Here is a 24,123-nt window from a genome sequence, read left to right on the forward strand (position 1 = left end):
AGTCAGTCTTTCCCATGTGATTTCTGTGTTTAGAAGGAAACTCATCTCAGCACAGCAATGAGCTCACATTCCTATGCTCTTCCTAGACTCCTCTAGCTCAAATGCACACACTAACAATGTGCTCACATTCATTCATAGGCTGACCCTAGAGTCCTCTAGCTCAAATGCACACACTAACAATGTGCTCACATTCATTCATAGGTTAGGGTCCTCTAGCTCAAATGCACACACTAACAATGTGCTCACATTCATTCATAGGCTGACCCTAGAGTCCTCTAGCTCAAATGCACACACTAACAATGTGCTCACATTCATTCATAGGCTGACCCTAGAGTCCTCTAGCTCAAATGCACACACTAACAATGTGCTCACATTCATTCATAGGTTAGGGTCCTCTAGCTCAAATGCACACACTAACAATGTGCTCACATTCATTCATAGGCTGTCCCTAGACTCCTCTAGCTCAAATGCACACACTAACAATGTGCTCACATTCATTCATAGGCTGTCCCTAGACTCCTCTAGCTCAAATGCACACACTAACAATGTGCTCACATTCATTCGTAGGTTAGGGTCCTCTAGCTCAAATGCACACACTAACAATGTGCTCACATTCATTCATAGGCTGTCCCTAGAGTCCTCTAGCTCAAATCCGCAGCATTTCAGTGACTGTTGGATCTGTGACTTCACCGTCACACACACACCATTTTCGCTCCTGAGCTGAAGAAAACACCCATTGGTTTCTCTTACGCACTGATCTGGGCCCAGAAAGCCCAAACCCACGCTGTCAAAGCGGACATGCCCAGTGGTTAATCTCTAGTTATACACTGAGTGAGAAAAAATTTTAAATTTTGCATCTCTCCTATACTGTACCTTCAGTGAATAGGCTTTAGCAATAGGCAAATATTAAAAGTGATAGATTTCAATTTCAACATGTAATAATTTATTACTGAAAACCCGTGGGAACAAAATTTTTCCTGTATCTTTGCACGGAACACCAACTAGTGCTCCTCTACCTTCTCATGCCAAAATAGGCATCAGCTGACAGTAGGATCCTGGGTCATTTTACTAACTCAGGGCATATGACAGTTTCACTGAACACAAAGTCTGGGGGTGGGGAAATCGAATTACGGCCAAGGATCTGTCTTATCACTTAGAAGTGCTCATCATAAAGCAATGGCAGGGCGGGATCTACTTAGGTTGGTGGTAAAACCAACACCCCAGTCTCGGGTCAGCGTGAAAGGCTGCTGACGCTGGGCAGTACATAAGCATGCTGTTAAGCACTAATGTATTCACTCTGACGATACTGATACTCTTGGAATTCTTCCTGATAGTGGACACCTGAATGTGCAGGTTTTTTTTTTTTTTTTTTTTTTTTTTTGAGTCCTCTTGCTACATCAAACACTGAAATAATAATACATTCCCCACATCGGTTTTCAAGTCCAAGACTAGGTCTCAATTATTCAGCCATCACCCTGTTTCCTCTCACTGGGTCTTCTTTGATAGGATCAGTTGTTTTGATTCCAAAGCATGGCAAATGTAAGAGCTAGGTCTAAAACTCAGTCAGTAGCATTAAAAGGATGTGAACTAAATCTGAATTCTGGTTCCATCAATCATTAAGTCTGGGACTTTGGGCAAATGACTTAATGGCCTTATCCTTGGCAGGGGGATAATGATACAGCGGGAATGTGGAGCATGTCCCTCATGCGGTTATTGCGGTAAGCAAGTTAAAGAATGCAACCTGTAGAGCACAGTGGCTGCTTTGTCTAGTGATAGCCAATGAGGGGAGAACTAGCAACTCAGTGGAGAGAGGGAGATGGTGACTCTAGAGAGGCATGCAGTGGCATGTAGCAGTCCCTCAGAAAACAATCACTTCCGTGTACTCTAGTTGAGGCTGGCATTCTTCTCTCCAGGCTGCTCACACTGTCATCCCAGTGCTGGTGACGAAACTGTCATTCTAACAGAAACTTGCATCCTTTGTCACGGATCCTGGCTTTGCTGCAAAGTGACGAGCTAACCCGTCCCTCTTCAAAAGTGTAACTTCTTAGAGTAGGGTTCAATCCTCTAATTATATTCAACATTTAATGGCATGAGACTTCAAATAACACAGTCGGGTGGCACAAAGTACAAACATGTCACATACTTCTGAAGCACACAAGGACACCTGGCCAGTTTAAATTTGCATGTGCACATGTGTGAATTTGCACAACACAAGACAATTCAAGGTAAGGCAAAAACATCCTTGAGACAATTATATCTCAGGGATCTTAGAAATAAGAGACCACCCCAGTCTAGCTTGACAGTATATTCAATGAGAGTCCATCTACATTGCTAGACTCATGAAGGCTTCCTTCTATGTTTTGTCTGTGTTAGTGAGAGAAGATAGACGCAATTAATTTGGAAACAATCATTTTCACACTGGACTCTGATGCTTGTCTCCCACATCCACAACAATAAAAGAATATGTTACACATGATACGCTCTACGGGTACACAACACTAGAGACTGCTTGAATGAAGTTACACAGTGAGGTCACACATCTTAGTCTCCATTATCTTACGACTGTGGGTGGAACAGGTTTGAAATTGCGGCATGTAAGGTACGAAGGTCTTCTTAGCAGAAGTTCCTAAATTCAAGTTATTTTCTACAAAGTGTGAGCAACTGTCCTGAAGGATTCTGATGTCACTAAACAGACAGTGGGCCGGGAATGGGCACAATACTCCTGAATCGTCAGTCAAAAACATATCAGTCTCTCTTTTTTTGATGGAGGTGACCCCTAAATAATAGATAGACTTCTCACTCTGATCTTCATCGGGGAAATTCCCTTCCAGTTCCAAAAGTTCATCCAACCCCGAGAATGAAACTGGTGGTGAAATCGTGTTGGGCTGCTGATCTGATAATAAGAAAAACGCCTGGGCCTCTATCTCCCAGGAGCTGCTAGGGAAAGACGCTCTCAGTGGGGAGTGTTCGCTGGAGATGCTCTTGCTGACAGAACCATGTAGAAGCTCTTGCTCTTCCTCCGTTTCATCCGTTTTCGAGTGGCTGACCAGCGTTGCATATTTCACTGAGGGTTGTCTCTGACACTCATCCTCACAGGTGACCTGAGTGCTTGGAGCCCCAGAGAAGGTAGCACTGTTACACTGGTCACTAATACAAATAGAACCCCTCTCAGGGTCTGGAGTGGTCAGAAGAAGCGAGACCGTAGCTGCTGGTACCATCTCATCTTTATTTTTCCAAGCTGTATCGACACTGATTTCTTCTGAAATGGGTTCGGGCTCCAGAAGAAGAGGACCAAATATCACTGACTCTGCATGCTTGGTAAAAAGATGCTCAAATGTTTCCGGCTAAAAGAAAAGACACGTTTTAATGCTCAGTTTGTTACAACTTCATTCTGTCACACTTGCAGAAAGGCCAGTGTATAAGGATTAAAAACAAGGGACACCAGCCAAGTAGAAATGACACAGTGTGGGGCTGAAAACTTGAAATATCAAAAACCAGAAGGGAGAGACAGTCTTGGCTTTTCAAACTCAGACAAGAAAGTCTCAGACTTGTGTTTTTCAAATGGTACAACCATAAACACACAAATCGCTCTTTAGCAGTAAAAATGAGCTGGCTATTTCATCATGGCCATGGGCTACACGTAAGCCAACCATACCTGCAAATGCTGTAGCCTCCATGGAGCCTGGGTACTGTGACTGGAGAATTCTCTCCTCAGAAAAAGCCATCCTATGTTATAGTTGCCACCCTATTTTATAAGTGATTCTATTTGATAATCACTTCTACAAAATGACTTCTGAAAAAAGGCCTTTCTATTTTATAGCAAATCCCACAAAATTAAATTTTAATCTCTAGGCATGAAAACCAACCAACAAACAGAAAACCAGGTTGGAATACAACATAAGGAGCGAAACAAGTTTTCTAGAGATAGTACCAACAACTGCTTCATACCGCAGGATCCGATGCAGAGGGGGAGTAACTGACTCACATACCTGCCTCTGGCCACAGTGAGAATCTGCTTGAGGGTAACTGAAAATGACAACCAATGGCACTTACTCGCTGAAGATGACGAAAGAGACATTGACAGACTTGAACACTGTTACTCCTTAGACATAACTTCATGTAAAGATATATCCTATGGAACACATGGAATGAAGACAAACACACAAGACAAATGTACAGCATGTTTTTTTTTTATAAGAACAAGGGTTACATAACAATGAAATCCTGTCAGGCAGCTACAAATCAAAAAACTGCGTGCAAAAAGCTCAGTACAAACAATGTAAACTTAAAACATAAAATTAAAATAAAAATACTGCAGATATATCACACTGAATGGATAACACACTAAGGAGAAAATATGTTCAGTTCATAGATCATACGTGTGATTTAGCTTTTGGCTGTTACAGTTTTTTTAAGCTAATAAAATGGAATTCTGAGTTATGGCCTGAGATAGCAGTATGCTCAAATGTTCTTCACAATGGCAAGCATATCCCATATAAAAACACAGCAGTTACAAACTCTTAGCTGAAATATATTAGTGATTAAACAGTAGAAGAATAAATATACTGAACCCTAAATATAGTAATGGCATAGACCTATGTCAGTGTTAAAATACTGATTGACAAACACTGCTAAAAATGCTACGAGAAGAAAATGGACCCTACTCCCACACTGTTTCTGACAGGAATCTGTACATTTGTGACTTCCTCTAAAGATTCTATTTTTCCCTTAATATTTCTACTACTTAAATTGCTGAATTTTTCTAAAAGTTTAAACAAGCTTGACATCCGATCCATTCATTTTGCTATCTTCTTTTTACCAATATGGAAAAATAGAAACAACATACAGCATGCAGTTGAGTTCATGTGTGTTTTTCAAATGATCTGTTCCATCTCTTCCATGGGCCCTAAGCCTTCTTACTGAACAGCTAATTGTGGAATACGTCATGGCCATCTTAGAAAGCATCCACGTGGAAGGCTTAAATACTAAATGCTTTTTAACCGCACATTACTGAACTATATATTACCAATGGTCACAGAACTTCTTCAAAGTATGTTTGTTAAAAATTTATTTCACCCTGTGGATATAAGAACTGAAAAACAACCTTTCATAAATTGCAGCTAGACATTATATTACAATGATGTCTGTTAATATTAAATGAAGAAAAGGGGGTACAACCCTCCTAGTGTCTTAACTTTCTTTGGATTTCCAAATAAAATTACCAATCACGTCTAAGTGACCCACATATCTTAAATTTGAATGTTATTTGTGTCCATCAATTTGGTTTAGTTTGAATGTAAGCAATAAAGTCTATACTATATATTAACGTCATACAGATATGGCAAGACATCTGTTTTTCAGAGAGAAAAGCCCTGTCCTCACCAGGACCTATCTGTAAAATCCCAGAAAGTCTCCCGTTCTTGCACACCTCCCTGTCTGCCAGAAATCTTCGGCTGATTCAGTGGAAATAAATTGATTCATGGAGGTTGTTACTCTCTTCTGCTCTGGGCAATTTGACCTGAGTGTGTAGGGTTATCCTGAAATGAAGGATAGCTTCTACTGTGTGTGTGTGTGGGAGGGTTTATCCTGAAATGAAGTATAGCTTCCACTCGTCTGTGTGGGGTTATCCTCATATAAAACACAGCTTCCATTGGTGTGTGATCACCACAAACCACAACTTCTGGCTTTCTTTAAACTAAAATGAGAGTTAGAACTTAAGTCATGTTCAAAAGTATAGAAAACTAAAATTCCTAGATTGTTCCAAGTTTGGTACACAAAAGCCATGTTATTCAAAAGAATCTGAAATTCATGAATTTATAAGTGTCCATAAAAATCTAGTAGAGAAGCTTTCGCACATAGAAATAGAAGCTAAATACCTTCCCTGTAGTGTGTGTGTGTGGGGGGGGGGTCTTTGCAAAGCTGGATATCAGAAGTTGCCTGTTCGAGCTCCCTAGTTCCAGCAATCACAACCACATTTCTACCACATTTGGTAACAGAATATGTTCCGACAGCAACAGTCACACCATTAACATTTTATGACCAGAAAAATAAAAATTTGAAAGCAGAGACCATGATTATTAATATCAAACTTTAGGTGCTCTGATAATTAAGCATATACCCCCAAATGAACTACATCAAACCCACATAGTGGCCACAAACATACATGTCTCTATTAAGTTCATCATATGTTAGTTCTTAGTAATCCGAACAATAGTTTGGGTTTGCTTCCCTCTTTCAAAATGTAAACATCTTCTAATACTCTACGGACTGCTGGGAAGTTGGTACATTGGGTTCATCTGTGGTGGTCATGAGAGACTTCAAAGAATGTCCGTTCTCTGTTTAAATAAAATAGAACAAAATAAGAAAGCAAAATAAAATGGTCATGCAGAAAGCCAATGATAAAAGATTCCAACCCCTCTCTTTTCATGGACTCAGGCTCTATGTTCTTGTGTTGCATTGCAGTGATGTCCTTAGGAGAGGGGAGGGCCAGGATCTGGAGGGACTTCTTTCTCCTTACTGAATGCCAGGGATACTCTAAAGACAAGTCATTCGCTCTAGCAGGGAAGACTACGGCAGCAGTAGCAGAATAGGTAAAAGAACAAGGACTCAATGAAGAAGAGGGGGATAAAAACCAACAGTAACACTGAAGAGTGTGAGGGGTGGGAAAGGATAAGGGTTAAGTGATGAGAAGAAAAAAGTAAAAGAAAGAAAATGACTTTGTTCCCCAGGTGCTGATTTTTGGGAAATTAAAGTGATGTGATAGGCATGCGAGAAATGGAGAAGACGAATATCAATTTTTCCTTAAAAAAAAAAAAACAAAAAAAAAAACAAACAAACAAAAAAACCCACGGTAGTTCAAAAAGTTTCCGTTTGAAGAAAAAATAAAAAAGTAAATTTCTCTAAAGTTGCAGAGACCTGAGAAAGTCACAAAGCAGTGCACAGACGGGTAAACCTGTCAATGCCTGTGAATCCGCGGCAGCATCCTCATGATGCTCGAGGAGCAGATTGTAGGGCTATAAAAGTGACCTGCCAGGAAGATTAGAAACAACACAGTTGAAAGTAACGTGGACTGGGGGAGGAGACTACAGTTTCAATAGTCTGTCCTAAGCTACACACTTGTATTTCTCTCAAACTCTTCAAAAGGGAGACAGAAGTGCCAGGGCATGCACCCGAACAAACACTGACAGCCATGCTTCCTGCCAGCAGGGGTGGTGGGCAGCTCAGAACAGGAAAAGGTGGAAGATGACGAGCTGTCCCATGGGAAAGAGGAGGGTGGGTTCACTAGGCTGAGTTCACGGAATGGAGACACCACCAGGTCAATGGGGAGCTGGGATACTTGCCAGGAAAGCTGCAGATATGGCATGCAACCAGCCCAAGAGAGAGAAGTGTGCTGCAGTCAATGAAGCTGAAAGGCGGTGAAGATCTGAACAGCCCTTTGACATCAGCCACGGAGATGCAGAATTTGGAGTCTGCCCTGATGGATTTCAGTCTTTGGTCCAACATTTCCTCAATATGCTACCTTTCTTCCCTTCTGGAATAGCAATATATATTCTGTGCCATTGTATGTTGGAAACATGTGATCAGCTTTTTGATTTTGGTTTTGCAGCCAAGAGATTTCCTTGAGTCTCAGAAAAGACATGGACTTTGGACTCTGAAACAGTGTAGAGACTATGAAAAACTCTGGGAACTTTTGAGTTGGACTGAATGCAGTTTTCATTATGAGAGAGCTGCAGGCCTAGAGGGGCCAGGGAGTAGAATGTGGAGGCTGAATGAAAATTGCCTCCACAGGCTCATCTATTTGCATGCTAAGTTAATGGTTTGAGAAGGACTAGAGGGATCAAGAGGTAGGACCTTGTTGAAGTAGGTGTGACCTTGTTGAAGTAGGTGTGGCCTTGTTAGAGGAGGTGTGCCACTGTGGGTGGTGGACTTTAAGATTTCAAAGGCCAACCCCAGGCCCAATGTCTCTCTTTCTGTCTTTCATCTTGGTTCAGGATGTAAAGCTCTCAGCTACATCTCCAGCACCATGCCTTCCTGTGTCCTGCCGCATTCTGCACCATGATGATAATAGACTAATTTCTGAAACTGTAAGTAAGGCTTCAGAGTTGAATGGTTTCTTTTATTTTTTTAATTTTTTTTCCTTTATATTTATTATAATATACAATATTCTGTCTGCATGTATGCCTGCAGGCCAGAAGAGGGCACCAGACCTCATTACAGATGGTTGTGAGCCACCATGTGGTTGGGAACTGAACTCAGGACCTTTGGAAGAGTAGGCAATGCTCTTAACTGCTGAGCCGTCTCTCCAGCCCCGAATGAAGAAATTTTGCATGAATATTTATTTACGAAAATTCATAAAAGAATTATCAATAATAGCCAGAATTTGAATCAAAAATCCAGATGACCTTTAAATAACAAATGAATTAACAAATATGGCATATTCATTTCAAGACAAAGGAATAGATAAGCCAATATATATATATATCTCCCAGGGCATATTGCAAAGGAAACAGCCAATAGAAACCCAATGTTTTTAAAAACCAATTCAGATTCAGTAGTTGGTTTTTTTGTTTTATTTTTTTTGGTTTTTCAAGACAGGGTTTCTCTGTGTAACAGCCCTGGCTGTCCTGGAACTAACTCTGTAGACTAGGCTGACTTCGAATTCAGAGAGATTTGGCTGTCTCTGCCTCCCGAGTGCTGGGATTAAAGGCATGTGCCACCACTGCCCAGCCTGATTCAGTAGTTTTTTAAGTAATATACTTTAAATCCATAAATTTCCTTTAATTTGTTCTTTAAACCCTAATTTGGAGGAGCATTACTTTTTATGGATGTGCCCTATACCTATAAGACCTAAACATTTAAGCTCATCTCTAACTTTTCCCTAAAGCTAATTTTCTCCTCTTTTAACATTTTCATTTCTTTCGCTTATATTACATCAAAAGCAATACTGTCTTAGACAGTGTTCTATTGCTGTGAAGAGACACTTTGACCAAGGCAACTCTTATAAAAGAAACCATTCGGAGCCTGCAGGCACACACAGACAGAATATTGTATACATAATAAATAAATAAATAAATGTTTTTTTTAAAAAGTTTCTTCATTCTTTGAGTAGAAATGTTGGGGTAGATAGCTGAGTCCTGGTTTCAGATGAAAAGAACTGCCAGACTTTTCAAAACCTGCCTGCACTGTTTTTATATTCCTAAGGGCAGTCAGAAAGCTTCAATGTCCCTACTGACTAGTATTTCTGTCTTTTCTGTGATGGACATCCCACAAGCTGTAGAGGGTTCCTCATGGTTTTGACCTGCATTTTTCTGATGTCTAAAGATTCTCACCATGTGTTCACTTGTAAATATTAAGGAGATTTTGTCTTTTACATATATGGTCTCTCGAGAAATCAGATCCTGTACCTACAGTTTTTTTGTGTTAAAATGAACATGACATACAATCGACCATCTCATTTATCTCTGAGTGTGTCATTTAGTGAGTATCAACCACACTAGGGGACACAATGGTAATATGAAATTAATGGCAAGGATTATCACTTTGTCAGAGGGACTTGGGTGTGAATCCAGATTTTAATAAGACCCAGTTAGGTATGTACTCAGGGCAAGCTACCAACCCACCCCCAACCTGTCTTGTCATTGATTCTTTTTTTTTAATTTATTTATTATGTTTTGTCTGCATGTATGCCTGCATGCCAGAAGAGGGCACCAGATCTCATTACAGATGTTTGTGAGCCACCATGTGGTTGCTGGGAATTGAACTGAGGACCTCTGGAAGAGCAGTCAAGTGTTCTTAACCTCTGAGCCAACTCTCCAGCCCCTTGTCATTGATTTTTAATGGTGTATCTTTGTTACACCCTAAAAAATACATAAACATTACATATACGGAAAAAGAGAAATGAAATATTTCCAAAGGCAAAGAGAAATCTCTCACAAATGAGGATATTCATAACCCTCTGTCTTTTTTTTTTTTTTTTGATTTTTCAAGACAAGGGTTTCTCTGTGGCTTTGGAGCCTGTCCTGGAACTAGCTCTTGTAGACAAGGCTGGCCTCGAACTCACAGAGATCCACCTGCCTCTGCCTCCCGAGTGAACCCTCTGTCTTTTAAAAATAATTTACACATTAGGGACTGGAAAGCTGACTCGGCAGTTAGCAGCGCCTCCAGCTCTTCCAGGGAGCCTGAGTTTCTTTCCCAGAACTCAGGTCAGGTAGCTTCTGTCATTTCCAGCTCTGGGGCCTCTAGTGCCCTCTTCAGGCCCCTGTGTGTACCTGCACACATACACACACACACACACACACACATATAAATAAAATCTTTTTTTAAAATTCACTCCAATTTTCCAGACTCTGAAAATTTAGAGTGGTCTTTCAATTTACTTAAAATCTCTGCCAGATGATCTGATAAATCCAGCACCATAATCAGCTCCAATGGGGGGAAGTGAGATGCCAGTTAAGCCAGAGACTAAAGACGGCCACTGTTTGACCCAGCCTAGGTCCTCTCATTTCTGCCAGGCATTCGGAAAGGAGGGCACATTAATCTGGTACAGGCTCAAACTGTATTTACTGAGGTCAGTCTAGTCACGCCCTGTCTTGAGTAGAAGTTAGATTCCCTTTCCATCAAAATATGAAGATAAAATGCCGAATATATGATGCTGGATGGGGAGAGGACTTTAGTTTTCTTTTAGAGGCAGCACAGTGACTGCCTTGAAGCTTTATGGTTTTTATTCAGATAGGCATTTGGTTATTTTAACTTAGAAAAGAAAACTTTGTATTTAAGAGGAAAATGTGCCTCGTCTGTTCTCCGTGTTTCCAGTTTGAGAATGCATCACCGGTTGACTGTGAGAGTATCTACACTAACATCATGGAGCCAAGTAACGACTCTCCATCATCCGGCTCTGACTCGAGTACCATTCTCTCTTCTTTTACCTTTCTTCTTTCTCTTAAGCTTGTTTGTTTCTGTGTAACTTAGGCAGGCCTCAAAATCACAATGCAGCCCTGGAACTCACAACAATCCCCCCCCCCCACTCCTTCTGCTTCGCAAGATCTTGGATATGTCTTCCAGGTGTGCCCCATCACAACCAGATCAAATGTCAATCTCTTAATCATGCCCACTCATACCCATCCATGCTCTAAGACAGCTTCCACATCCTAGCCCTCAGCACACTGGAGCTGAGACCTGCGGAGTGGTTTCTAATGATAAACTGGTAAGTGTTTATCGTCCCCCACCAGACTGTACAGTCCAGGAGCATATAGAGCGTTTCTTACCAATCAAGCCCCAAGGTATAGCAAAAGCATTGGCAAAGGGCAGGTTTTCAGTAAAATTACAGACTGATAAAATGAATACATGAGAAGTTAAAGATGAACAAGTGTTACAGAAGCCAAAAGAGAAGTTCTTCTTCCTTCAACCTAGCCACTCTTCGTGGACCCTGCTCTGATTTCTTAGAAGACAAGGAGGATGTCTTAAAAATCTGTTCTAGAGTTTAGCAGCAACCTCTCCTTATCATCTATAAACACTCGCTCTGTGCCCATTGCACACATCCACGGATGATGCACGTGTGCATCCGAGATGCCACCACGATTATGAGAAATGCTATTGCACGAATTAATTGTGGAAGAGAAAGAAGAGTGATATTTTGTGAGTTGAAAACAACTCGGGAGCACTCCTGAAATAAAAGGAGCCCCGGGTGAGAGGCTGGGAGGGCACAGCAGGGGAGTCAGAGGCAGAAGGCTAGCGTTGGGGAAAGCAAAGATCCTACAGGGCGCATGCTTAAATGCAAAACCACACAGCTGCCACTTCTGAAAACAGGCTGTTAGTTCATTTGATTGGAGACTCTGACTTAAGCAGCTGAGCTGCTCGTGGTGCGTGCACGGGCACCTGCTTCTCATGGATTGGCTGCAATGCTGTATCCTGTTGACTGCAAGTTGCGTGCCATTTGAAGGCTGGGGGATCAGGTTAGTGGGTTGTTGAGAGCATTTTAAAAAAGTGAAAGATAGTTAAAAATATTTTTTCCTCTCTTCTCTTCCAAGCAAGATGTTTCCCACAAAAATTCTCTCATTTTTTCCATGTCTATATATCTGTGCTAGGCTGGAAGAGGAAACATATTTCTCCCTGTGGGTCATGTCAATATATAGAACAGTTACAACGAGAATAAGTTCCAATTGGGGAAGCTAATCCTGGTTCTAAAATAAGATACCTCACCAATATAAGCTTTGTTTTTCTCTCCTACGTTCGGTGACAGAATACCCCAGGGGTAATTAAAAGCAGCAATAGTCTACTATGTATAAATGTGTAAACAGTAGCACAATACAATAACTGATACTTATTAAGATCTTTAAATGCTGCAAGTGTTGAAAATCTTTCTTTCAACTATGAATCTCCATCACTGAGGTTTATTATACTGCATCCTTCCAATTGTAGCATCTGAAAATAATACTGTACTGTAAGTAATAGTGACTATTAAATAGTAGAAACATAATATCAATTCTAAGCTTTTTGCCTAAAGACAGCCCATTTATACTGAAAAAAAAATCAGTCAACTATCTATTCTCCATCTATGATGTTCCTTTCTGTTGCAGTATTTATTTCTTAGTTCACCGTGACCAGAAAAGAAGATAGGTGTGTTGTGAGCTCTCATAGGATGAAGGTTGAATTTTGTCTCCTCTGACCAAAGCCTTACACCCGGCTATTACTAAGGACAAATGATGAGCAGACTCGTTGAAATGAATTGGATAAAGCAAAGCCCTCTAAGCCTTAGAGATGTGGAAAGATCTGGAAGTTCTATCTAAAGTGCAACCTTAAATATTCTGGGTTAAAATACTTAAACAGTGACCTTTTGGAAATTAAGTCCTTGTGCCCAGGAACAATTCTTGGGGTTTGGAACGTCTTCCCAAAACAGCTTTTTCATTCTGCAAAGGAGAGACAAAGCCCTGTGATTAGAGAAACGCTCAAAATAAAAAGGCATTAACAGCTAGCAAGCACACAGAGCCAGCATGAGCGGGCTGGATCGCCTCACTAGGGCCGGACCCATGTTTACATTTGATCTCACAAAGTGATCACTGAATGTCTATGAAGAAGAAACTGATAACCAACTCTTTTTTTACTGAAAGCTGTGTGCCAGGCAGATTTTCCTTAGGAAGCATTCTAAATGGCCATCGGTCACCTGGGCCCACTGTTAGGGTGCCACCCCTGTCATTCAACTAAAGCGTGATATCAGATTGTAATGTCTTCCCTCCATTTGATGGAGGACTAAAGCGTCTACGGATTTGACCGAGTGAGAAAACCTCGTGAGCTGGGTGTTTCAGCGAGTGGTTTGGCACCCACAGAGCCACCAGGGAACTTGCGGCCATTTGTCAAACCAGATACCCCGGAGCTTTCTGCGGCACTGTCCTCCGGGGGGGGGGGGGGGGGAGGGCAGAGTGCTGCCTGCTGCCATGAACTGCTTCTGGTCACCATGCAACAAGATCTACTTGTAAGATCTTAAGAGCTCACTAAAATCATCAGTTCAGATTGCAGAACCCTAAAAGCCATTTTTACCAAACCTAAGAATATACTGTCCAGGATTTCTTGTTACATTTCAACTGATTACTGGATGTATATAAAGAACAAATTTTTTAGCCGGGCAGTGGTGGTGCATGCCTTTAATCCCAGCACTCAGGAGGCAGAGGCAAGTGGATCTCTGTGAGTTTGAGGCCAGCCTGGTCTATGAGAGCTAGTTCCAGGATAGGCTTCAAAGCTACAGAGAAACCCTGTCTCGAAAAAAAAAAAAAAAAAATTAAAGTTGAATTCTGCCTTCAAGTTATTGTTGCCCTATTGAGATGAAAAGTCATTTGCTGAAAACAACCTCTCCTTTTGTGTCATGTTAATTGTATATGAATACATTCATATAAAGACATTTTCAATACTTTTATGCTAGTCAATGTTATGAGTTAGGCTTTATATCAAATTTTGAATATGCTTAAACTACATTCTTTATGGCAAAAGTGTTTAGCACCAAGTGCGATACCTCTGGTGTGAGATTAACAGTGTTCCGAGAAGCAGGACACAAGAGGAAATGATTATGGGTACAATCACATAGAGCCCCGCGTCACTCTGCTGCTTGTCCACGCCACCTGAAAGACAGACACAAGTCAAACCATCAGTCGCTTCAGGAGACTGTTCTGCAAAATCATCCTCAGGACACGTATTCCAATTTCTGTACTACCTCCAAACGTACAGAAACTTATAAAAGAAGAAAGTAGGAGCTGCAGAGATGGCTCAGGGGTTAAGAGCCCTGGCTGCTCTTGGAGAAGGCCGGGTTTGTTTCCCAGCACCACACAGCGGTTCACCACTGTCTATCACTTTAGTTCCAGGATAGCTGATATCTGATTCCCTCTCTGGCCTCTGAGGGTATTAGGAATGCATTTGGTGCACATCTATGTCCAGGCAAATACCATACATGTAAAAATTAAAATAAAAGTATTTTTAAAGGAGAAATAAAAATACATTACGGCCACCTTAATAGTTGCTTTGACTAGTAGCACACTGGAAATTTAGCAAAGCATTGCTTTAGGATTATGTACTTGCCAGGCCGTTCCTTCTAATCTTTGTTTAAACTCTATGAGTCGGCGCACCAACTGAAGTTGCTGTGAGGACCTCACCATCTGCTCCTGCAGACCGTGTCGGTGCCACCCACCAGTCCTTATCCTTGTAGCTCTGACACACCGGTGTCTTGTTGCTTAAGGCCTCAGGGCCTTTACGAGAGCCTTCTGGCCTGATGTTCTTGCTGCTGCCTTAGCCACCATGTTCACTCCTCAGGGCATGACACGTGGCACCCCGGCTTGCCCTCCATTCTCAGATGTTCCGGGGAGACACGTGGCACCCCAGCTTGCAACGCTCTTCCCTTCCATCCTGAGAGCTTTCCTCAAGGACCAGAGCCCACAGAAAGACCATCTAGCCATCCTTTCCTCCCCACGGTCTAACTCTCTGTCTTTGTCTCACTTGCACTTGCCCCCAAGGCATTGCCTTCCACCTGGCTCTGCATCTTAAATAATGTATTCGCTGACCATCAGCGCCTGTACAGCACTGAGACCCAAATTCCCAAAGGCAGGCTTAGGGTCACCACTTTGTCCTCGGTCCCTAGAACAATGTTCAACACGTACTTGTTGAACAATAAATTATTATTATTACAGAAGCAATTACAATGCTTCTCTGTAGAGACTGTATTATCAGGCTGCTTGGATTTAACAACTTAAAAGGGAATAAATTTAAAATACGGGTGAGTGTAGTAATCCAAACAGAATGTGTCCAGTGAATATAACTAGCCCGTTTCAGATAATTTTTTTTTCCCTGAACAACCCAATAACACATCTAGGTAAAACTCTCAGCTCTTCCCTGACCCTATGAGGAAGAAATTAATCCAGAAAGAGCATAAATACTGAAATACAAAACATAGAGAAAAGAAAGTAGGGCTGGGGAGACACCCCAACAGGGAGAGCATTTACCGTTTAAGTCTGATGACCTGAACCTGGAGAAGAAGGACAGGGGTCCCAGGGTTGTTCCCAAGCCTCCACTTGGATATGGGCCACAAGTACACAACATCAATACTAGCACACGTGTCACACACACAAACTTATTTTAAGAAAGAAATTACATTTTTCTTTTACCTTGGGTGAAACCATTAATTATCTTTGGTTTTCCAACTCCTTCCATAAATACTGGGTAAAGACTAAATTGATATTTCTCAATGGGAATAAAGTTATCTGAAAAGAAAAAAAGAAACAGTAAGAGTTCGTGTTAACTAAGAATGAAGCCTATATAGAAAAATACAGACTGAGCTGTGCTGGCACTACTCATTCTTTAAGGACTGGCTTGAAGACTAAAGGGATTTCAGAGATAAGCTAAGTGCTCCAGATTTTGCTAGCAATAATATTTACTTTCAAATACGGTTTCAAAACTCCTCCTCATGATTGTCACCCAGATGCATGCGCTGCCTCTTTGGAACCTATTCCCTATGGTGGGATGCCTTGTTCAACCTTGATGCAGGGGGGAGGAGCTTGGTCCTGCCTCAGCTTGATGTGCCATGCTTTGTTGATTCCCACAGGATGCCTGACCCCATCTAAATGGGGATGATGGAGGAGTGCATGGGAGGAGAGGTGGGGAGAGGAGAAAAGGGAAGGAAAACTGTGGTTGGTATGTAAAAGAAATTTAAAAAATGAGGGGGAGGGAAAAAAAAAACCCTTTTCCTCAGACACAAATGACTGGTTTTCCAAGGGCATGCTCCGGTGAGAGCTGAGTTTGTTCAAGTTCAAGACATTTTCTCTCTTTACTCCTGAATTTCCTGTTCCAGGAAAGTGTGTTCTCCCTTCTCCCACCATCCTCGGGGTCTCTTGTGTTATCTGGGGTCTCGATAACGTGGAGAATGATGATCCCCACAGCAATGTACGAGACAGATGTGACAAGGATTCTCACAGACACTAAGGACAAATGACCAGCAGCCCATAAGAGGCAGAGCCCTGAGAAGCCTGCATTCCTCATCCCTCTTGGTGATAGGATAGAGCAAACCACCCACGGCAGGCATAAGGAACTTGGTCCCCTGCTTAGAATTTATAAATGAATTTAGCCTGAGACCAAATTGGTGTTGGGAATGAATGAGAAAAATGTGGGTCTTCTAGATGGCACAAAACCAGGGCAGCGCCTAGCCTCCCTACTCATCCTCCCTTCTTCCTGGCTCTGCTGGGGCCGATGCTATCCTGTACAATCCTGTACACTTACCTCTCAGGGTCACTGGCCATTCTTGGCGAGATTGCACTGACCTAGGTCAGGTGGTCCAAAATCCTCGGACTTCCAGCCTAACTCACTGCTTAGTGACATTCTGATTGGGTACTGAGTTGGGGGTGTGTGGCGTTAGAGCTTAGAAGACATTAAGAAGGAAGATGGAAGCAACATGAACTCAACTAAATAAATACCTTAGGTACACTTTAGAATAAAAGGCTATACGATCGTCACATATTCTGACAGAAAGGGTTGGGGAGAAGGTTTGGGACATCTGATTGCATCTGTGTAAAACATAAAAGAAAAACGCTCACAGAAATACAGCAAACATTCTGACCAGGCAACATGACTATAATTCAGTTGGCAGCCCTTGGCGTCTGCATTTGAGATTGTCATTAACCCCTTTATTGTCTAAATTCCCAATCTGTGGTGTCATCCTAACCCAAGAAAAGTCCTGTGAACATACCGTGGATGTAATACTTCCTAACATTCGAAGGGATCCGAAGCCACTTCATTCCGTCGTCTTCATTAAGATTTTTCCATTCAATAACCAGGTATATTAGGTTGTAATCCCCGGGTGACAGCGTCCAGGAAAGGATCACACAGCTGCTGCTCAGGGGGTAAGCACTGAGTGACTGCACAGCGCTCACTGAGGGGAAGAGGAGGAAATTATTTTAAATTCAAAATTAATAAAAATGTACTAAGTGCCTTGAGGAATAGCCCAGATGAAGGGAGAAGGAAGAGGAGGCAGACAGTTGATACAAATGAATTGGAGCTCATGCAAGCAGAGTGAGCAAGTTTATGATGTGGAGAACCAAAATGATTCTACCTCAGATCTAAAAACAGACTTCGGGTGGGGCCAAAATCGTTCTCAGCTGGAGTCGCACGCAAGCCTATTAACCAAACTCTCCGGTTCCCACACAGTTCTCTCTCCCACTGGTAAGGGACATTTTCAAAGCGGAGTGTCAGCAGAGTCCCTTCAGAAAGCCTTGGTGGATTTCCACACCTGAGGAGGCCGTTCCTCTCATGCCTACATGGCCCCGCAGGCCATGCATGTCTCAAGCCTCTTTCTGCTGTGTCTGTTTCTCCATGCAACAGACACCCCGCTCTTCATTCAGCGTCTCCCCTGAGCTGTGGAAACCTAACCAGGTGCGCAGCTACTGGAAGCTAAGGCTTCCCCATCCCAAACCTCAAGATGGCTTCTCTACCCTCAACCCAAGATCAAGTTCCTGTTTACTTTCTTTCAAAAAAAAAATCATATTCCTGGTCAGAAATGGAGACATGTGCCTTCAATTCCAGCATTGAGGGGTAGAGAGAAAAGCAGATCTTTATGAGTTCAAGACTAGACTGGTCTATCTAGTGAGTTTCTGGTCAGTCAGAGCCACATGAGACCCTGTCTCAATCTCCAGGACTCACATAAAAGTGGAAGGTGAAATCAGCTCCACCAAGCTGTCCTCTGACCTGCATACATACTCTGGAATGTGCATCCCCCACCCAAAAAATTAATTAACTGTAAAATATATTTTTATAAAAGAAAGCATCAGTGCTTAGAATGATCAAATATACCAACATTAATTAAAAGGTGAGGCATTTACTACTTGCATGAAATAAAGCCCAAAATAGTTTCCAGCTCTCAGCAACTGATTTGAGTCCATGTAGCATGTTACTAAAATAGACAGCATTTTATATATAAGAAAATACTGTAAATATACTATATGTAAATATGTGCTATAGTATATATAGTATGTACTAATAGAATATTACATATAAAATGTTCTATATTCTAATTTCTAAACAGAGGTAGTGACTCACCTCCACTGCTTCAAAAGGGTTATTAGATTTATTAGACTATTCTGTTGCAAATGAACATAGTTGGGTAGCAATGTATTTTTCACACAGAGAATAAGTATGAAAATAACCTGGACTTCTCAGAGGTGATTTAAACAAGAAGGACTATGCCCAGGTTCCATACTGAAAGGGGGTGCCCAAGCCCAACTCATACACTGCAGTGCAACCGCCACACCTGAAGCCCAGGGAACCTCACAGAAGAGAGAAGGGACAGACTGGAGGGGGAACCTCACGGAAGAGGGAAGGGACAGACTGGAGGAGCCAGAGGCTCAGGACATCAGCTGTTGGATAGTGTCCTCTAGACATGAACTCTACATAGTATCACTGCTGAACATCAGCAGCATACTGACGACACCAGCCAACATGCCAGTGTGGACGGGGAAATTCACATGGTCCCAGTGAGGGCTCTCTAACAGGCCCAAGGATGGCAAACGGCTCTGGCAGGTCTTGCCCATCCACCTTTCCTCTCCCTTGCTAAATCATTAGATTACATCCATAAAGCTAGCCACCAAGCTCTATTCCCTTATTTGGCCCCTTCCTTATGCATGACCAAAAATCTAAAGTGCAGTTATCAAAACACCAAGGTCCAGCAATCAAGATTTATTATTTGGCTACACTAGCTAACATGTCCAATCAGGACTTACCAACTCATGCTACCACAGACTTCCCCGTTCTCTCCTTAAAAACCACCACTGCAGAGCCACCTGTTGCTGTCTCTGTCCGATCCAGAGGCAGCTGCCCCCCAGTTCCCACCCCCCACTTATCCCTCTGGGGTAATGAATCTTTGTGCTGAGAACTTGGTATCCAGGTGTGTTCTGTGCTGACTCCGAGGCCCCCTGCACCCACCCCTAGGGGAAGAGCTACAGGTGATGAGCGCATGCCCAGAGAGGAAGAACCAGTCTCCTCCATGGATGAGTTCCTTCACAGGATGACTAATCCCAAGTGGCCATCCCTGGTCATAGGTACATTTGAGCAAAGCTAAACAGACTTGTAAGTTAGACATATGTGTGTATATGATATTTAAATAATAAAGGAGAGATCGTGAATTTTAGAGGGGCTACATGGGGGGAATTGGATGGGGGAGAGGGAGGGGCAAGAGTGATGTAGATGCAGTGCTGTACTAAAAGTCATGTGAGCAGGCTACATCATAATTTAATAGTGGGGCTAGAATGATGATGATGATGATGATGATGATGATGGGATTCTTTGTGAAGCACCATAAAAACAAACAAACAAACAAACAAACAAATAGGGCAATCAACTGTTTCTCAGCATCTCTTACCTTTACTCATCGGCCATGAAAATGTTAGATTAAAATTTGCGAGCGAAGCACCAATGGAATTGACAGCCAGAACAGTAACCGTATGCGCTTGCTCTGCCCACAGGAAAGTGAGATTGGTCTGACCTCCTGCGTCTTCTGACCACGTCCCATTGTGGGCAGTACGATGCTGGACCACATACCTCCTCACACTGCACAGGGAGTCGTTTTTCATCAGGGGCTGGAGTAAACACAAAAATTTGCTAGCTTATGGACCACAGCGTTTACACCAACTGAGCCCATAGAATTCTGCGTATACGTTCCCACTAGGAAACAAAAGTTAGACCAAGGTAGGCACTGCTCAATCTAGTGTTAAGGGATCAGGGTGGAGTGGGGGTGGAAACTCTGCAATTCAGTAGGCATGGGCATATCTAGGAGTTGTGCAGCACGGGGAAGCTATTTCCCCCCTCTGATGTTTTTCTTCACACCCAGAGACTAAATTAAAGACAGTGACATAAGAACAGAGTTAGGACATTCGAAATATGAAGAATAGATAGGAAATACAAAGAATCTCCACTCTAATTGTAGAGAAAAACTAAGGAGAAATTTACTCATCTAATAGCAAGCCTTTTGCACTGCTCAGATTCTGGGAAGAACCAAGAAGGCTCAGTTGGTATCAACACTTTGTGATCCCGAATAAATCTGTCACTGTTCTCCCTAGGATGTGCTTGGAAGATTATCTAGAGCAAGAAGAGGTTTTGCAAACAAAACAAAAACCTTGAAGGTTACCAAATAACAAAGGCTATCTGGGCAGTCTGTGTGGCCCTGGACATTTCTGTCCCATAGCTTTCTACAGAGTATTATACAGTGTCGTGGAAGATTCCTGTGTCAAAAAATGCCAGCTCCATGTTCTTTCATTCTGAAGAGTCCAAGAATACCCTTCACTTCCCAAACAATCACCTTTACCTATTGCAGTGAAAACTGAAAGTTGCCAATCCCTTAGAAAGCTAAGAAGAGCTGAATTTTATACCACATACTAGAGCAAGTGTCTCCAAGTGAAAAATGACAGAGACGTGCTCACACAGACGCATGGGTGGAACCTCGTGGGTAGTTGGGTGGAAGTAAGATGTGAGAAAAACTCTGTAAGGAAATACCAGCTTTATTTCATCTGAAAATTCCATGTCATTTTGATGTGAAAATATTTATATTTTTTGTTTTTTTGTTTTTTGGGGTTTTTTTTTTTTTTGGTTTTTTGAGACAGGGTTTTTCTGTACCTTTGGAGCCTGTCCTGGGCTAGCTCTTGTAGACCAGGTTGGCCTCGAACTCACAAAGATCTGCCTGCCTCTGCCTCCCGAGTGCTGGGATTAAAGGCATGTGCCACCACCGCCTGGCATATTTATATTTTCAACCACAAGTAAAAACATCAAAGATATTAAAAGATGCTCCTGGCTTATCTGTACATCTATCATTCAGCCCTAAAATGAGTATTTCTCTCAAGTCCTGATTTCCTTCACTGAATAATACTGTTAGAAACACTTCTTCCTCTTTAAAGGCTTATGAAATCAAGGATATATGCAGGTATACTGACCTCTGTACACATACATATACTTAGTTCTATAAGAACCCACCTATGAGCTTGTATTGATCTCTAACTCCAATCTGTGACTACAAGAATCATTCTGGCTGACTTTCTTGCTAGTTGGGTCCTTCTGGGAGAGCAGTGAAAAACATGTGCTCTGCCCCCTTCATCTTCTTAATTTTTCCATTTCAAGACAGACAGACAGGGATGTAATAACTGCTAGCCTACATCCCTGGAAAGGAAGTGCACAGCTCCAAAGTGTTTATGCTGTGCCTTCCATCTTTCACGCTTCCCACTAATTTCCAAAGTTAATCAAGTCTTTTCCCTTTCCACTCGCATGAAGATAATTTCATACACATGTGACAGTCATAACTAATATGTATTTCATCCCCAAATCCTCCAGTCTATGATTTTTTTAATCTGTATACTTTAAGGTTAATCTTTGCCCTGGGAAGTTTCAGGTTTGCGCAAATGTATAGTGTTATGGTGCCTACTGTTTCATTTTCTACTGAAGAGTCTCACTTTGGAATAATGGTTAAAAATACAGCAGTTAGAATAACTCGTGTGTAAGTTTTCATGTAAAGAAAGTCTTCATGTAACCTGGGTAATCATCTATGAACACGATGGTCAGTCAAGGCTACACTTAACGTGCAAAGTAGCTGCACAGGTCTGCATTGCCACAAGAAGCCAACCAAGTTTCTTGATGCTCTGTATTCTCAATCAGCAATCTGAACATCTTTAAAAAGCAATTAACCATTCTAACAGAGGTGGACTCATACCTCAGTATGGTGACTCTTTCCCTATGGTGACTCCCTCCCTATGGACGACTCTCTCCCTAGACGACTTTCTCTCTCCCTACGGTTACTCTCTCCCTACAGTGACTCCCTCCCTTTTAAGTTTAAGTTAATTAAATTAAGTAAAAGTGAAAATTTAGGTTTTGCATCACACTGTATACAACTCAAGCCACAAACCTATAGGTAGCTGCCATGTGGACAATGTACATACAAACTCTTCTTGCCATTATAGAAAGTTCTACCAGGCAACATCACAGAGGAAACATGGGAGCCAGGCATAAGGAAGGCATGGGAACAATCTAGAAAGAAAAGCCATTTTTCTGTTCAAGAGCATGACAGAGTATGAGGAAGCAGAGGGGGTAACTGCAGCCTGGGCCATAGGGTAGTTGTTAGAACTATGGGGAGATAAAGATAAAGGACAGCGAATTAGATTTTGTTCATGGCTGACTCTACCTACTAATGCCTGGGCAATGTCACTGTCAGTCCCTCTCAGTGTCAATCTTCTTTTTTTTAAGATTTATTTATTTATCATGTATAGTGTTCTGGCCTGCATGTATGCCTGCAGGCCAGAAGAGGGCACCAGATCTCATTACAGATAAGTTACTAGCCACCATGTGGTTACTAGGAATTGAACTTGGGACCTTTGGAAGAGCAGGCAATGCTCTTAACCGCTGAGCCATCTCTCCAGCCCTCAGTGTCAATTCTTAATGTTACTTTCAAGCAAAAATATCGAAATGGAAGACTGTTTAGAATTGCATTACCATGTAAACAAAAGTATATAGTAATGGGAATAATAAACGAAGTGTACACAAATTCTTACATACCCCAAATTTTATACAGGGTTAGTCTTAGATCAGGAAACCATTTTTAGACATATATTAACTTTCTTCCTCTTGGGAACTGAAATTAATTTCACATTTACATAGTAAACATAGCATTACCCATCTCGTGTATTTTATTCCTAAGCTTAAGCTTGATATCTACTCCTGAAATTAATTATTTGGGATCAGAATCAACTCTATAGAAGAACGGATGCTTGGCATTTCCACGTTGATCATCCATCATTATAGAAAACACTTATTCTTTGCCATCACATAGGTGAAATATTCTCTTACATCTTATGTGCTTAAACTGTGAAGGGGAAGCCATGGTTACACTGTTCAGGAATCAATCTGTGGACTGATTATTAGCAACCCTAATTATCATTTAGTAATCTTACCCTGATACAGATGACAAATATGAAGCCCAAAGAGCCCAAGACACCACCAATAGTGCAATGACACAACTCTAATTGATCTGAGACAATAATAAAGGCTCCTGACTATGTCAAAACCCCAGACACTTAGCTCTGAGAAACCACATCTCAGAAATACATTAAAAATTACGTAAGATATGGGGTCACTTGTGAGATTAATAATATGACAAGGTTATAAACAAAGAATAGACAAACAACTGCAGAATAAAATAAAAGAGGAATTAGAAATACCTTCCAAAGCAAGGTGACATTTCTCTCTCTTTTAGTAACATCCCCATCCATTATTCTCCAGAATTCAGGTCCTCTCATAGGAACTGCAAAACAACAGGGAGCCCAAATTGGACGCGTGTTCTTAGAACGTTTTCAGTCATACCTGAAGCACACGCGTGTGCACTTTCAAGAACCATTAGCAGGTGTTCACAGACCTTTTACATCCATGACAAGCGTGTAGGCTGGCCTGCTCCAATTACTCCAGTACCCAAATCCATCCAGCCGCCTGCAGCGCACCTGTACCACGTAGACGGCACAGAGGTCCAGCACCGGCAGGCTGGCAGACTTTGCTTTTGCATCAAATACATCGTGCATCTGTAACAGAAGTCACACCGTCAACACATGTGCCTCCGGTGGGTCCCGGAGTGAG

At 41.9% G+C, this 24,123-nt stretch overlaps 1 protein-coding gene across 2 annotated transcripts in view; it reads right to left on the reverse strand.

The window, feature by feature from the left end:
- Positions 1-561: 561 nt before the first annotated feature.
- Positions 562-24,123, reverse strand: part of Lepr (leptin receptor) — an 82,448-nt gene continuing 58,886 nt past the window's right edge. Inside the window, exons 12-19 of one of the 2 annotated variants that reach the window (XM_038333026.2) lie at positions 23,909-24,068; positions 23,715-23,797; positions 19,880-20,096; positions 17,216-17,398; positions 15,642-15,737; positions 14,003-14,108; positions 12,830-12,905; positions 562-3,344 (exon numbers count right to left, since the gene is read on the reverse strand). In XM_038333026.2, the coding sequence (XP_038188954.1) occupies positions 2,520-3,344; positions 12,830-12,905; positions 14,003-14,108; positions 15,642-15,737; positions 17,216-17,398; positions 19,880-20,096; positions 23,715-23,797; positions 23,909-24,068 (1,746 nt within the window). In that variant the 3' untranslated portion in view covers positions 562-2,519. Of the gene's footprint in view, positions 3,345-4,174; positions 6,336-12,829; positions 12,906-14,002; positions 14,109-15,641; positions 15,738-17,215; positions 17,399-19,879; positions 20,097-23,714; positions 23,798-23,908; positions 24,069-24,123 lie in introns of those variants that run through there. The other variant, XM_038333024.2, reaches the window with a different exon arrangement.

Source organism: Arvicola amphibius, chromosome 6, assembly GCF_903992535.2.
Source record: "Arvicola amphibius chromosome 6, mArvAmp1.2, whole genome shotgun sequence".
Lineage (NCBI taxonomy): Eukaryota > Metazoa > Chordata > Mammalia > Rodentia > Cricetidae > Arvicola > Arvicola amphibius.